Source organism: Kryptolebias marmoratus, linkage group LG1, assembly GCF_001649575.2.
Source record: "Kryptolebias marmoratus isolate JLee-2015 linkage group LG1, ASM164957v2, whole genome shotgun sequence".
NCBI lineage: Eukaryota > Metazoa > Chordata > Actinopteri > Cyprinodontiformes > Rivulidae > Kryptolebias > Kryptolebias marmoratus.
The window spans coordinates 1828481-1842774 of record NC_051430.1 but is presented as its reverse complement, the minus strand read 5'-3'; the positions used below and the strand labels follow the sequence as shown (position 1 = coordinate 1842774).

Genomic DNA, 14294 nt, shown 5'->3' with positions numbered 1-14294 from the left:
CATTTTTGTTGTTTCAGCTGTTTGTGGACATGACACGCATGGTCAAATTCTCTGCCACAGAAGCTTTTTGAATCCAGATCTCAGAGTAGAAGTTTCTGGAAAATCCTGGTATTGATTTAAGAGGAACTGCAACTCATGTGAAATCACACATGTGCACTACAGCTGCAGTCTGTCAATAGTTATTCTGCGCATGCTAGAGTAGATCAACAACAGTAACAATGGCAGATAACAAAGTACTGTTTGGGTTTCTCATCCTTTGCAACGTGTAGCAGCAACCCAACCTTGAACTTAGTCCAAACAAACATTTGTGTATTCACCATTTTGGATGTAACTGTTTTCATGCTTGAGATGGAAGTGTCTTTGTGCATGTCGGTAAAATTTAAATAGCACAGCGCCAGCTAGTGACCCGGCAGAGAAATGACAGCATTCCCATGTAAACATGTAACTTTTTCACAAATTTTGAAAATCTCTAAATTTTCCAGATACCATTAATTTGTAAACAGGTTCTAAGAAGGTAAGACTAAATAGTTTTTTTTTTTAATTAAAGTTGCCCCGTGTTATTTGATGATAAACAAAGAGCATACTATAATGTACTGTATTGGGATGTGACAGCACATATAAATCATGGTTTGGAACAACAGGAAATAAAGTAAATGCCAGTGCTTGTTTTTTTATGTTTCATTTGATTTTCTGTTTCAAGTGACCTACAGATCATGTGACAAACTTAAAGTTTGATAAACTCCAAAACTAAAAGGCACATCTTTTTTTTATTAAGAAAATACAAAAGTACAAAAAAAGTTATTTGTTTTAATTAATTTGGCCTAAACCTGATGTAAATTTAAAATAGCATTAGAATATAATTTAAAATTTAATAACATTGCCCAATATGAAAATACAAAATAAAATTAAAAAATGTTAATCAATCCTAGTTTCTCAACTAGCTGACTGCTGTCACCTAGGTGTGCTGTCACTCACAGGAGGTACTTTTTAATAGAGACATATTTAACAGTTTATAAGATGCCAGAGGGCATTTCAAAGCATGCAAAGTATGACCCTTTTGCCTTTCCATACATCCACTTCTCACTCGCCACTGTTGCTGTAAATCACATGTAACCTAAAACTTTTCTTTACAGACAAATGTGATCTAAACTTGCTGTTTGTACTTTGCTTTGGAGTGGAGTGCTTTAAATAGTATCTGGATCGACTCCTTTTTCTTTGTGGCTGTTAAAATTAAACACCTAGCATTTCTTGAAGGAATATACAGTATATCGCCCACCATTTTTCATGCCATAGTTATAGATTGTCCGTATACTGAGAAATGTTATGTTCAACTAATGTTCCAGCCATTTTGTTTTGTCCTGTAAACAAAATGATGCACAATGTTGTGCCATATTTCATTATCTTGCATGATTTCAGTTGATCTGTTAGTGCTTGGAGTATGTGCTTTAAATGATTGTTTAATCAAATAAATGATATTTTAGCTCAATATCTATGGAATTGGCTTAGTTATATTCATTTCTGTTTTGTAAAGTCAGTTAGTTATGGCGGCCATATTAAATTAGGTTGATTTTGAAAGTTAAATAGTGACTTAATTTACACCTAATGATTATTTTCTGAAAGTTTCATTAAAATCTGTTCAGGGATTTATAAGATATTTTGGTAACCTTATAGACAAGCGAACAGACACATAGGCATTTTACGCTTGGACTGTTTCTAGAAGTAGTAGATACCCAAATGGAAGTATATAAACACGCAAAAAGGGAATTTTGCATAATAGCTCCCCTTTAAAGACGTATGTATCATAATTTTGTAGCTATGGCTACTTTCCTGACAGTTTTAAACATGTCATTTTCATCTGCTGCTAAAGAAAAGATAAACTTAAATTAGTAATATACATTATTATGGACTATGGCTGCACGATATATTATGAATATAAATATCATTGTGCACATTATCTGTATTGCAAGGAATTCCATAAAATTGCAGATACAAACATTCTGTCTCTCATTATTCTGCCATTTAGCAAATAGAAATATTTTTTTTAAGTTCTAATTGACCTAAAACCAGAAAATTTTGTTCTGATTTTATAACAGACTGAAAAATGCATTTGTGTCATTTTATATAGTGTATGTAAACTTCTGGTTGTACACAACAAGAACACAATCAAGATATCCTTTTTGTAGAGCAAATTGGTTCTGTCAAATCTTCGCAATGGTATGCCTGAAATGCCATGACAGGACAAAAAAAATAAGGGGGGAGGGGGATTTTCTATTGTAAAGAATTCAGTAACCTTTACCTATGAGGACCATAATATAGTTGTTGGGTGAGATTTTATAAGTTAGAGAAAGAAATGTTTTAACCACAATAGTACCGCCACCTATAGGTTGACACGTGTAATTTTTTAAATTGTTGTACTGTAGTTAGCTTTCATTTTTTTCTATGAAAAACTTCTTAAAATCTCTTGACAATTTAGACTACATATCCAATTTTATGAACATTTTTTCTTTGAGATGCAATAAGTCATGCCCACTAGTGCTGGGCGATATGGAAAAAATCCTATATCACGATATGGATAATTTTATATCACGATAACGATATATGTCACGATATACCCCAATTACGTACGTTGTCAGTTATTCTCTGAAAAATATGAAAAAAAATCTAATTTCTTACCTTTTTCAAGCTTTATTTCGAAGTGACATTTAACTGAACTTTCACAAATGAGATCTGCTTCATTTTAGTGCAGCAATATATATGTACCTGTTACGACGTAACAGTATCAAATGACAACAGACTCTATTATCTTCGGCCGGCTATAGTTTCACTTTTCGCAACTTTCCCGGCTCTTTTACAACTTGTTTGACCTTGCACTTTTTGGAATGTTAAATATTCGTTTTCGTGGTTCTTCTTTAAGTGATAGAAGAGGTTTGTTGTGTTGGCGTCAGATGAGAAAACAGTCTAATAGCAGAGTTAGCATTAGCATTAGCAGAGTTAGCATATTACCCTTTTCTGCTCCGTGTTGGACTTTTTGAACTAAATCACAGACGTCCCCCTCGTTTTGGTAAAAGTCTTTCTTCTTCGGCTGCCTGCTAGCTGTCTCTACTTGTTGCGACCCCGGGTTTGATACTTCATGCGTCTCCATCTTTCAGCACTTATGGTGAAAACACGGTGCCGCACAGAAAGCCGCTGCCGTAAAGCATGTCGCAAACCCACACGTAAAGCAGCGTCATGTTACAAAACGGAGGTTCTTCGCAAAATAGTTATTTTTTCTTCTTATTTATCACTTATATAAACTGAATGTATGCAAAGTGCCAACACTAATACATTCGTCGTAGCCTACGTTATGAAATATTTACATGAATCATTGATACAATTATGATAGAAACGACAGAAACGATAGAGACGATAGAGACGATAGAAGAAAATATATCACAATAGACACTTTTCTATCGTCCCCACGATTTGTATCGTTATATCGCCCAGCACTAATGCCCACTTTATTTTTTGAACAATATGACCTTGTAGGTCTGACCTAATGGCAATGCCTTGAAGGGCTGTACTAAATTTCATAAAAATCTGATTTTGCCATTTTTTAAACCCTTTGGGGGGGGGGTTATAGCGCCCCCTATGAGTACTGGTCCAGTAATTCAGAATTGGCTTCGCCAACAGCAGTTTCATTTTTATCCCATCAGCTATCGCAGTTTTGAAGATATGGCCAAATATGTAGTTTGCTAGCAGGCAGTAAACATATGCACAGTGATTTCTTACACATTTTTGAATCTAGTTACTTGTCCTTGATAATCCATGTTTCCTGGACTGGACCCTGGGTTGTCAATAATTTTGATGACTAACAAAATCAATCAAATTCCTAGAAAGAAGAGTGGGTTCATCCAAAGTGGGTTGGATGCCATCTGTCTACATCAGACCAAGTTTTCCCCAAAATGCACTGCAATTATCCCACATTTTCTTCTGGACACCATATGGACAGCCAGCAGTTAAATGACAATGACAATTGACTATAGTCGCTAGAGTCCCCTGTGCAACGACCGGTTTATTAATAAAATTATTATTACTAGTTGAAACATGGATGGCACATAAGAACAGTGGTTGCAAGTTTGCCTCCCAGCTTTTCTGTGTGGAGTTTGCATGCTCTCCCAGGGCCTGCATGGATTTTCTCCTGGTACTCCCACACCAAAAAAATTGTATGATAGGTAAATTGATAGCTGTAAATTGTTCCTAGGTGTGAGTAAATTCTAGAATAGCAACGCTCAGGGTGGCTGCATGAGTGAGTAGCTTGGTTACCTTCATTCTGAGATACTGCTTTTGAAAACTTAAATTCCTCTTTTTTCTGGAGGTAAATCCTTTTTTAGGATAATTATTTGTTTTAGAATGAGATGCTGTGCAGCTGTGAGGTTTTTTTTTTTTACTGAAACCTTTTTACTTTAAGGTTAAGGTCTGGACTCTGTGGTGGCCAATCCATGTGTGAAAATGATGTCTCTCACTCCCTGAACCACTTTTTCACAATTCCAGCCCGGTGAATCCTGGCATTGTCATCTTAGAATATGCCCGTGCCATCAGGGAAGAAAAAATCCATTGATGGAATAATCTGGTCATTCAGTATATTCAGGGAGTCAGCTGACCTCATTCTTTGAGCACATACTGTTGCTGAACCTAGACCTGACCAACTGCAGCAACCACAGATCATAGCACTGCCCCTACAGGCTTGTGCAGTAGGCACTAGGCATGATGGGTGCAACATTTCACCTGCCTCTCTTCTTACCCTGATGCACCCATCACTCTGGAACAGGGTAAAATTGGACTCATTAGACCACCCTAAACGTTGGTGTGATAGTAGCTAAGAGTCATCCCTAACACATACTGTGAGTGCTAACTGATGTCAACCTTGTTTGTCTGAGTTTTATGAAACTCTCAGAATGTAATCACTGGAGGTCCTTTAACCAAAAATCAAGTTTTGAAGTCAACCCAAGTCAAGATGGCTGACACACCTAATCAACACTATCAAACACAAAAGTCACTATAACGAGGTCACTTTTACAGATGATGAGCTTGATTTTAATTTAACACTTTGCCATTAAAGGTTGCGGGCAATATTCATTGTCAAGTAATGCTTCATTCAGACCTTCATTCAGGTTAGTTTGCTGGTGAAGCCAACTTCTGATTTTGCTCCTTGTTTTTAAAACCTCCTCATTTATCATGTGTGATTGGGTCATTGTGATTCTTTGTCTTCTGCTGCTGAGAATTTGTACTCAAAACATATTAAGTAGGAGGTGGGTGCTGTAAAATGAGATTCTCAACAGGTGTCTCCTGCTGCTGTGTTTACAGTATTAAACACATTAATCCTGTGCAGAGTCTCTTTGATTGTCCTCCACTCCTGTAACAGATTTTGTTTACCATATATTTGCACCTCTTTTTAAATTCCTGTCCTAAACTTGGTCCTATTTGCTTTCTTGCTCAGTTCTTGTTTTTGAACCTTTTTTGTATTTGCTTTCTTACTTGAACCTCATCCTTTAGTTTTTTATGATCAACAAAATATTTTCTTTAGTCGCATCCAAATTAGTTTATTTCTGTCATAAAGTTTTTTCCAGTTCAAATAGGTGAACCTAAAGTGTTTAGAAGTTAGATTGAAAGCGTTTGAAAGTGTATGTGTGTTGGTGAAGCTTTTGAAGGATGCTATTTTTGTTCAGTAGAAGTGTGGCACATATGGATTCACAAGTAAATGTTGCAAAGAGTTAAATGTCTTACTAAAATGATGTCATATTGCTGCTGTTAAGAGAAGAAAAATGAAAGGCCGTAAACAAACAACTTGTGTCATTTTAATTCATCAGGGCTGCTGGATAAAACATAGCAAAGTTTTCCATTTAAGTTCCTGTTACACCCCAACTTTCACAAAACCAGAATCAGAGCTTAGGAATGCTTAAATTAACCAGCTGATGTCTCTACCTTAAACTCCAGCCTCCCTTTTGATTGTGCTTTAGACAAGGTTTTTGCACCCACTAATTCTTACATTTGATACTTTTTATGGTGTGAATGAATTAGCAAAAAATAGTAGGTGGGAATGATTCTAAATCCTTTTTCCATCCACTTATTTCCCCTCACTTGTGCAGATGATGCAGCTGACCAGCGTACGTGCCTCATCTGTGGGGATCGGGCCACAGGCCTGCACTATGGCATCATCTCCTGCGAGGGCTGCAAAGGCTTCTTCAAGCGTAGCATTTGCAACAAGCGGGTGTACCGCTGCAGCCGCGACAAGAACTGCGAGATGTCACGCAAGCAGCGCAATCGTTGCCAGTATTGCCGTCTGCTCAAGTGCCTGCAGATGGGGATGAACCGCAAAGGTAAAGTGGAGCTTCTACACATAGGCATCCTTTCCAAATCCAAAAACATTTGTGGAAATGGTTGTACACCCAGTTTAGCGATATTAGCTTAGGGGTACATACGAACAGGCTCAAAATTATTTGTTGTTTAAGTTAAACAAAATCTGTTTAGCTGTCCATCTTTTTACATAGAATGTAAACTATAAAACCCATAAAGGAGATCTAAAATCAAATCTCAAAATATTGACATTGCTTGAATGTCATTTAGTGAAACACTTACACAAAACATTCCAGGGATCTATTTTTCTGACCTAAAACTTAAATAACTTGTTTTTTAATGTTTTAGTCAATAATAGCCGAAGTGGGATGATTTGGAGAGCAGAGTTGCCATTCTGGGTTCATGACGTACAGTGTTCCCCAGCCGGCACCAAGAAATTGCTGAAAAACCAAAAATGCAGTTACTGTCCCATTGTTTATTAGTGGAAATGGAAGAAGAAGTCTTTTTTGAAGAAAGAAATGCCAGAAGACTTTGTAGGAGTAATGTAAATAACCATACCAGTATGAACCTGAACTGACATCTGGATCTCCGTAATCAAGTGAAAACTCCTCAGATTCAGATTCTGATAATCACAAGGATTATCATGGCCAACAAAACAACATGCACAACGACTGTGTTCGGAACGTGGAATGGTGAGAACCAATTAATCCCAGATCATTGTCATGACATGAGTACACGACACTGCAAATCAACATGAAGACAGCAGGAGATAGTGGACGTTGCTAACTCAAAGCTAACTCAAAGCTAAGCCAATGCTACCTCGAAGATAGCTGTAACTCAGCTGTAACTCAGCTGTAACTCAGTGCTAACTTGTTAAAAATGTTGGTGCACTTGAGGGTAGCGTTTATGCACACACCAGAATAAACTAATAAATCAATAGTAGTTTCAAACTATGACATTTGTTTCATTGCACATGGATTGTCTAATTTTTTTTTTCAGTAACAAACTAAACTGAAACACAAACTGATCTCAGACTGTCAGGCCTATAGGCAGTTCATACCTGTATGACACAAGCGTATTCTCTCTTTGTTTCTTGTCTTGTTCTCTGTGGCAATATCCTCCTCTCCATTTGCCTTTCTTTTAAACTTAACAATAGTTAGGACTGCTCCTGGTAAAAGGTTCTGCTTCTTTGGCGTGAAGCCAGTCCACCGCATTAACGAGCGTTGGAACTTGCTGTACTCCAATTTGTAGTGGTCCAAACCAAAGTTCGGATAGTAATTACCACATCAGGGCTTATGGATCCAAATCTGAGGAAGGTTTTATACGAAACTCCAGTATTATTTTCTGTCTGGTTCGAACAATTACTTGCAATGCAGTGAACCATGTTGCCGACATACTCATCCACTTGCTGTAGAATTGCTCAATGTTAGTTCATCGTAGTGGCACTGTGGATGTCACACATCAGGGTGGTCATGGAAAAAGCCAAAGCCTAAGAATGAGGTTGACTTTGTGTCAAGAATGTGGGCACAACTCCTGTTTTGGGTATAAAGGGACATGGATAGCCCTCAAAAGCAACCCAGGCAACCCATACTCTTGCAGCACCCCCCACAGAATGCCTCAGAGAACACGGTCATAAGCCTTCTCCACCCACACTGTTCTTCCAGGATCTGGTGTTTGACAATCGGTTGGAGCCGCCCTTCTAACACTCTAGAGCAAACTCTTCCTGGGAGGTTAAGAAGTGTAATCCCCCGATAGTTGGAACCCACTCTCTGGTCACCCTTTTTAAACAATGGGAACCATCACCACGGTCTGCCATTACACAGGTGTTGTCCTGGTCCTCCATGTAACATTGAAGAGACGTGTCAACCATGACAGTCCCACAACATGCAGAGCCTTCGGGGCGAATCTCATCCACCACTGACACCCTTCCAACGGGGAGCTTTTTGGTTACATCCTCTGCCATGGTAATGGACTCGTCTTCCCCCAAATACTCAGACTTTGTGTCCTCAAAGGTGGACATGATGGTCAGATTAACAAGATCCTCAAAGGGCTCCTTCCATCGCTTAACAATATCCCCAGTCTGGGCCAGCAATTCCCCACTCAGACTGCTGATGTCCACCAGTGAGTCCTCTGGTTGCCTCCATGACAAGCACCAATGACTCAACAGCTCCTGGAAGTCACACCTGCAATAGAGGTCCTGAACATGGCCCACTCAGATTCCATGTCCCCTGCCTCTTCTGGGACATGTGAAAATCTCTCCCGGAGGTGTGAGTTGAAGATCTCACAGATAGGAGGCTCCACCGGACGTTCCTAGTTCTCCCTTACAACTCATTTGGTTACCAGGTCTGTCAGCCTCCCCTGCCACCAGATCCAACTTATCACTAAGTGATGATCAATTGACAGCTCTGCTCCTCTCTTTACCTGAGTGTCCAAAGCACTGGGCCGCAGTTCTGATGTCACAATTACAAAATCTATCATCAACCTTTGACCAAGAAGACAACAGTCAGATCCTTCCTCCTGCATCTTGAAGCCGCAGAGAGGCAACCCTCTCATTCACCATGTAAAACTCCAACACTGAGGCACTCAGCTGGGAGCTTGTGAATATCCCCACACCTGCCCAATGCCTACCACCCTGGGCAACTTCAGAGTAGGAAAGTGTCCACCCCAGGAGTTGGGTTCCAGACACCATTCGGTGCTTAGAGGTGAGCCCAACTATATTTAGTTGGTATCATTTAACCTTACACACAAGTCCCGGCTCCTTACCTACCAGTAAGGTGACATTCCATGTCTCTAGAGCTAGTTTATGCCACTGGGACTCAACATAGCCAGGGACCCTCCCTCGCCTGCCACATAGGTTGCATGGTACTTCTTGCAGGTGGTGTGTCCATGTGGAGGTGGCTTCCTGTCTCTTTTTTGGGCTTGGCCCAGCCAAGTTGGATACCTCCTGGCTCCAGGGGTGCCAGTTTCCCCTTTCTGGTCAAAGTATCCAACTTTAAACATGTCATAGAAATTTGGACTTTAAGTGACTGCACTGGCATATTGATATAGTTTAGGATTTTTACATAATTCTAATTTGTTTTATGATTTATAATAAATTTTCTACAGCGTGTACAAATGACAGTTGATGTCAAATATTATGAATCTTGAGCTGTTGTGCAAACAATTGTCATGCAAAAAAAATCATACTCTCAAACCCTTCTTTGAGAACCGTCAAACCTATCAATACAAATTGCATATCAAAACATACACATTTTTTGTCTTCTTCCATCCAGTGTATGTCTCACTGCTATGGGACTTGAAGATTTTTCAGAAATCCTCTCAGAATGCAGAGAGTGCACACCTAAGCTTTCATAGACTTCAATTACATTTTAGCTCAAAGTCTTTTCTTCAGAACAGGAAGTGAAGGATCTTTTTAACTTGTCATATATCCCCTTGTAATAGCGCCCCCCCCCACCCCCCACCCCAGGGGTGGCCACTTCACAACATAAAGGACCCCTCCTGTTCAAACCTCAAGCAGCCGACACACACAGTTTTTAACATGTTGCATTATGATTTATTTAAAAGCTGCATTTTTTTTTCATTTTTCTTAGTTTGAATGATGTTACAACCTAATGGAGTTTAGATAATGAGCTATAATGCCGAAAACAACAAACAAAAGGGATCTATCTGAATATGAATCAAAATTGAGCTATTCAAAAGTAAATAACCAAACAACAAAAAACTTACCTCCCTACAAATAAGAAAAACAGGAGAAAACATAAATGGCAGCTCACCCCTAGTCCTTCCAGAACTTTTACAAGGTTTTTTTAACAGAAACAACAAAGGTGTGGCCGATTGATGTTAGCTGAGGATGGGGGCCTTAGGAAGTCCCCGTCAGCATCTTTTATCCTCATCACTTCTGGCAGGCCACCAATCCGACGTCTCCACAGTCCGCGTAATTAACATTACGAAGCCAGTTGTAACACTCCCACATGAAACACTGTAGACACATAAAAATTCATGTGTGACCATCAGTCTTCTGTCACTCACTTTCTAAGAATTTTTAAGATCTGACTTACAGTTTTCAGTGACTGTTTGTTTGAGGCTTAAGGCCTTTGCATCCTCCATGAGAAGTTACAAAGTTGGTTCTGATTCTCGTGGTTGCGTGACGAAAATTGGCACCTCGGTTCGAACAGCAGCTTCTTCCTTTGTAACACAAGGCCATGGCTGAATTTTTTCTCACAGGGATTTGTGCCAAGTATCGTGTGATTGGTCAGAAGTTGTTGTGTGCATGTTTATGCGGAACAGCCGATGAGCTTTAATGGAGTCATTTTGCTTCCACTGCTCCGCTGAGAAGCAGCTGACCAAGGCTGTTAGAAATATAATCTTTACAACTGTTCCAGCAAAACTTATACACCTATGAATTTAAAAAGACTGCACAGAGACACATGTGTCTCTTAGTTGCTGTTACTGTCTCAGTCAGTTTAATAAACATGTCTGGTTATGGTAAGGGAAGCAAAATTCTGTACAAGGACAGGAGAGTTGAGAAGCCAGTGGTAGGTAACCCATTTTAACACTTTAGGAGGAGGGAGAAGCTTCCTGGGACTTCTGATCAGAGTGTAAAAGTAAAAAGTAAAAGGTATGCGAAAACAAACATCCTGCGACCACGTGACCGAGAACCGACTTCTTGACATATGGAGTATGCCAGAGCCTTTACTTTTTAGTCTGTTTCTGTATGCCTCTCATTAACCTGGCAGTCAGACAATGAGAGACACAGGTGTGTGGTTACCATGGTGACCATAATGACCTTCTGGCAACAGCTTTAACATTTCTTTCCTTCTTTGCTATTTTCACACTTCTTTTACAACTTGCACAACAAAATGTTCTTTTTTCTTAGTTTACTAAATTATTTATTGTTGGAATTTTGAGCAGTAGCTGCATTGGCTCCATTCAAAATTACTAGTTTACTTACATACTGCTAACTGGATTGGTTAAATTAGACCCTTTAGAGGTAAATAAAAAAATTGTCTTTGATCCCAAGCTTCAGCCAGCTCCTGTCTGAATAAGGTTGGTACACATCAGTTTTACTAGCAGTGGGTCTCTGTATTTAGCTTAGTGACTCACAGTGTTATGAGGCTGAAGCTGCAGTCAGTGTGCCAGCCTTTATAGGAAAATACTGCCCTCTGCTGGGAAAATATGGTGATAGTTTTTGTGATCTTCCAGACTGAACACTTCCTTTTGTAAGATTTAGTCTCAAGACTTTAATTAAAAGCAAGTTTGACATAAGACATGGAGGAAATGTAACTAACACTAATTAAGAAATTATTTCTAGCAAAGAGGGAAAAAATATGTATACAATAAATGTTATTGTCAGCAATAGCAGAGTACGGAAATGTGGTCAATTTGTCCTCCAGCAGTCTAAGACTATAGCAGCATAACAAAGGAATAGGTCAGGAAACCCAATCCAACCCTAACTATAGGATTAAATAAAAAGAAAAGACTCAAGCTTACTCTTAAAAGTTGACAGTGTGTCAACTTTATGGACAGAAATTGGAAGTTGGTGCCACAAGAGAGGAGCCTAATAACTGAAAGCTCTGCCTCCCATTCTACTTTTAGAAACTCTAGGAACCACAAGTAAACCTGCAGTCTGAGCTCAACCTTCCCTATTAGGAAAACAGAACAATAATATAAGCTGGATCTTGGTGGTTGAGAATAATAATATAATATGTTTCAGCCACCAGATAGAGCTGTGATACTTGTATTGGATTTTCAGTGGAGCAAAATTGGATTTCTCCTCTTTCTTTTCTTCTTTTGTTTTATAGCAATCAGGGAGGATGGCATGCCAGGAGGGAGAAACAAAAGCATTGGGCCTGTGCAGGTAAATCAGCTGTTTATTTGGTGACACTTTCTGACCTTTTTCTAGCAAAGAATCAGTCTATGTATACAATCCTGGCTCTGCTTCAGAGATAGCTCACACAAAGTGAGTACATTAAAAGAAAGAGCCTTCCACCTAAATAAGAGTTTCTAAGAGTTTGAGTGCTGTGGAGCTACTCGTTTATATGCTTGTGAAGTTATGAGAATGAGCCCTGACCTTGTTATATTACCAATCATGCAGCCACTGATTATTCCCATTCAGCCTTTGCTTCATTATTAATAGTGAAAAGTGCGTAAGTGGTCAGAAAAATGTGCGACATGAGGATAAGTGCCGCAGAGCCTCTATTCAGCCGAGCGATGTGGTCGATTCATTCCTGCTCAATTCAGCTGTTGAAAACACAGAAGCATCCAGCTCCATTAAGAGATGCCTTTATTTCCAAGCTGAGCTGGAAGGAAGACCTTTCTCTCATTAATATGGAATGAATTGCCTGTTTTGGTTTGTGTGCTGAATTGATAGAAATGAAAGTGAATTGACCCCAGTCATAGATACAGGACACCACATTTTCTAGGACAGTAAGGCCTTTCAACATGGCTTTTGTTAGTGATTCTGCCTCCACTGACCTACAAGAATTCTATTATTTTAGGTGTGGGCACCAATCAGTAACACACTGTCCTTCTCTGTCTATACTGAGTCCATATTTCATTGTGTGCTTGTGTCCTTGCTCCACAGTGTTTGAGTGAAAAGCATTGCAGTACTCATCAGTGTTAATCAATTAAACTGTGGCACATAGGGATTTTTATTATATGTGCTCTAAGTGCATGTGTGTGTGTGTGTGTGTGTGTGTGTGTTTAGATCACAGAGGAAGAGATAGAGCGGATCATGTCAGGACAGGAGTTTAAGGAGGATGCCCCTGAGCACACCTGGGGCAATAATGGTGACAGCGACCACAGCTCTCCCAGCAATGGCGCCTCCGAGGGCAACCAGCCATCACCCGCTTCCACTCTGTCATCTAGGTGAGTTGCCCAACTGATCTGTTCAAACACACAGCACCGGCACTCTTCCCATGACTGAGATAAGGCTTCAGCCCTGACAGCCTAACACCTGTCCTTGCTCTCATCTTACCTAGAACTCTATTAAAGCATTAAGCAGCCAAAGAATGCCTGATTATGCAGCTAAGCTACTCGTGCTTGGAGATGATAGCAAACCCAAAGAACTCACTGCCCTATCTGCTTTTCTTGTTGTGGGGTTCAGTGAATTGTCTGCACTCATCAAGGACAAATATTGTCTAGGTACAGGCATGACGGCATTTATTTTAGTCTCACTCTATGTAAACATTAAGTTTATCTTGGCAGTTACGATGTCTGATAACTATTCAATGGGATAGCTGTTTATCAAACTGAATCTTGGTAGAAATGTAATGTAGGCTTTGGTATGTAAGTGCAAAATGCAAAGTTTTGTCTACAAGTTTGTGAAAAATGCAAAGATTTTTACTAGATAAGAAAATGTCACTCTACTAGATAAACATTAAAGATTAAAGAGATACCTCAAACATTAAAGTGATAGTCTGGTCATTTTTGAAGTGATGTTCTGTCTAATAGTAATCAGTAGTTAGAACCTTATCTTCTGTGACATCAGTCACAGAGCACAAAGTATGGAGAAAAGGGCAGAAATCTTCCCCCAGGCCAGGGCAATGGCAAACTAAAAGAGGGTTTATACTTTTATCCTTTTTCATGCTTATAAAATAATTCTTTCTGAAAAACAATATATCGGTGTAATAGAACAATACATTAGTTAATAATAAACCCCTTCACTTTTGCATGACATCATTTGTTTAGTTTTTCTCTGTTTTCTCAACTAAGCAACATGTGTGTTACAATGGGAATGTCAGTGTTCAATGCATGATCGACATATACACCGTCTATCTATGCTCAACACATATCCATGTGCATAGTACCATAGACGCTGTCCAGTTGAGAAAATAGCAACAAACAAAAAAATGGTGTCATGCTTAAGTGTAGATTTGTAATAATAGCTAATATAGCTTTTTTTTCACACCATTATGGTGTGTTTGAGAAAGACTTGTTTTTTAAAAATAAAAAATAAAAAT

The 14294-nt window shown here is 39.2% G+C and overlaps 1 protein-coding gene across 3 annotated transcripts in view; it reads left to right on the top strand.

Annotated features, from left to right (window-relative positions):
- Nucleotides 1–14294, top strand: part of LOC108245785 (nuclear receptor subfamily 6 group A member 1-A) — a 169973-nt gene that overhangs the window by 138064 nt on the left and 17615 nt on the right. For all 3 annotated transcript variants that reach the window (XM_025009776.2, XM_017432970.3, XM_017432971.3), the window contains 3 exons: nt 6126–6356; nt 12135–12190; nt 13040–13200. In XM_025009776.2, coding sequence (XP_024865544.1) covers nt 6126–6356; nt 12135–12190; nt 13040–13200 — 448 coding nt within the window. The remainder of the gene's footprint in view (nt 1–6125; nt 6357–12134; nt 12191–13039; nt 13201–14294) is intronic.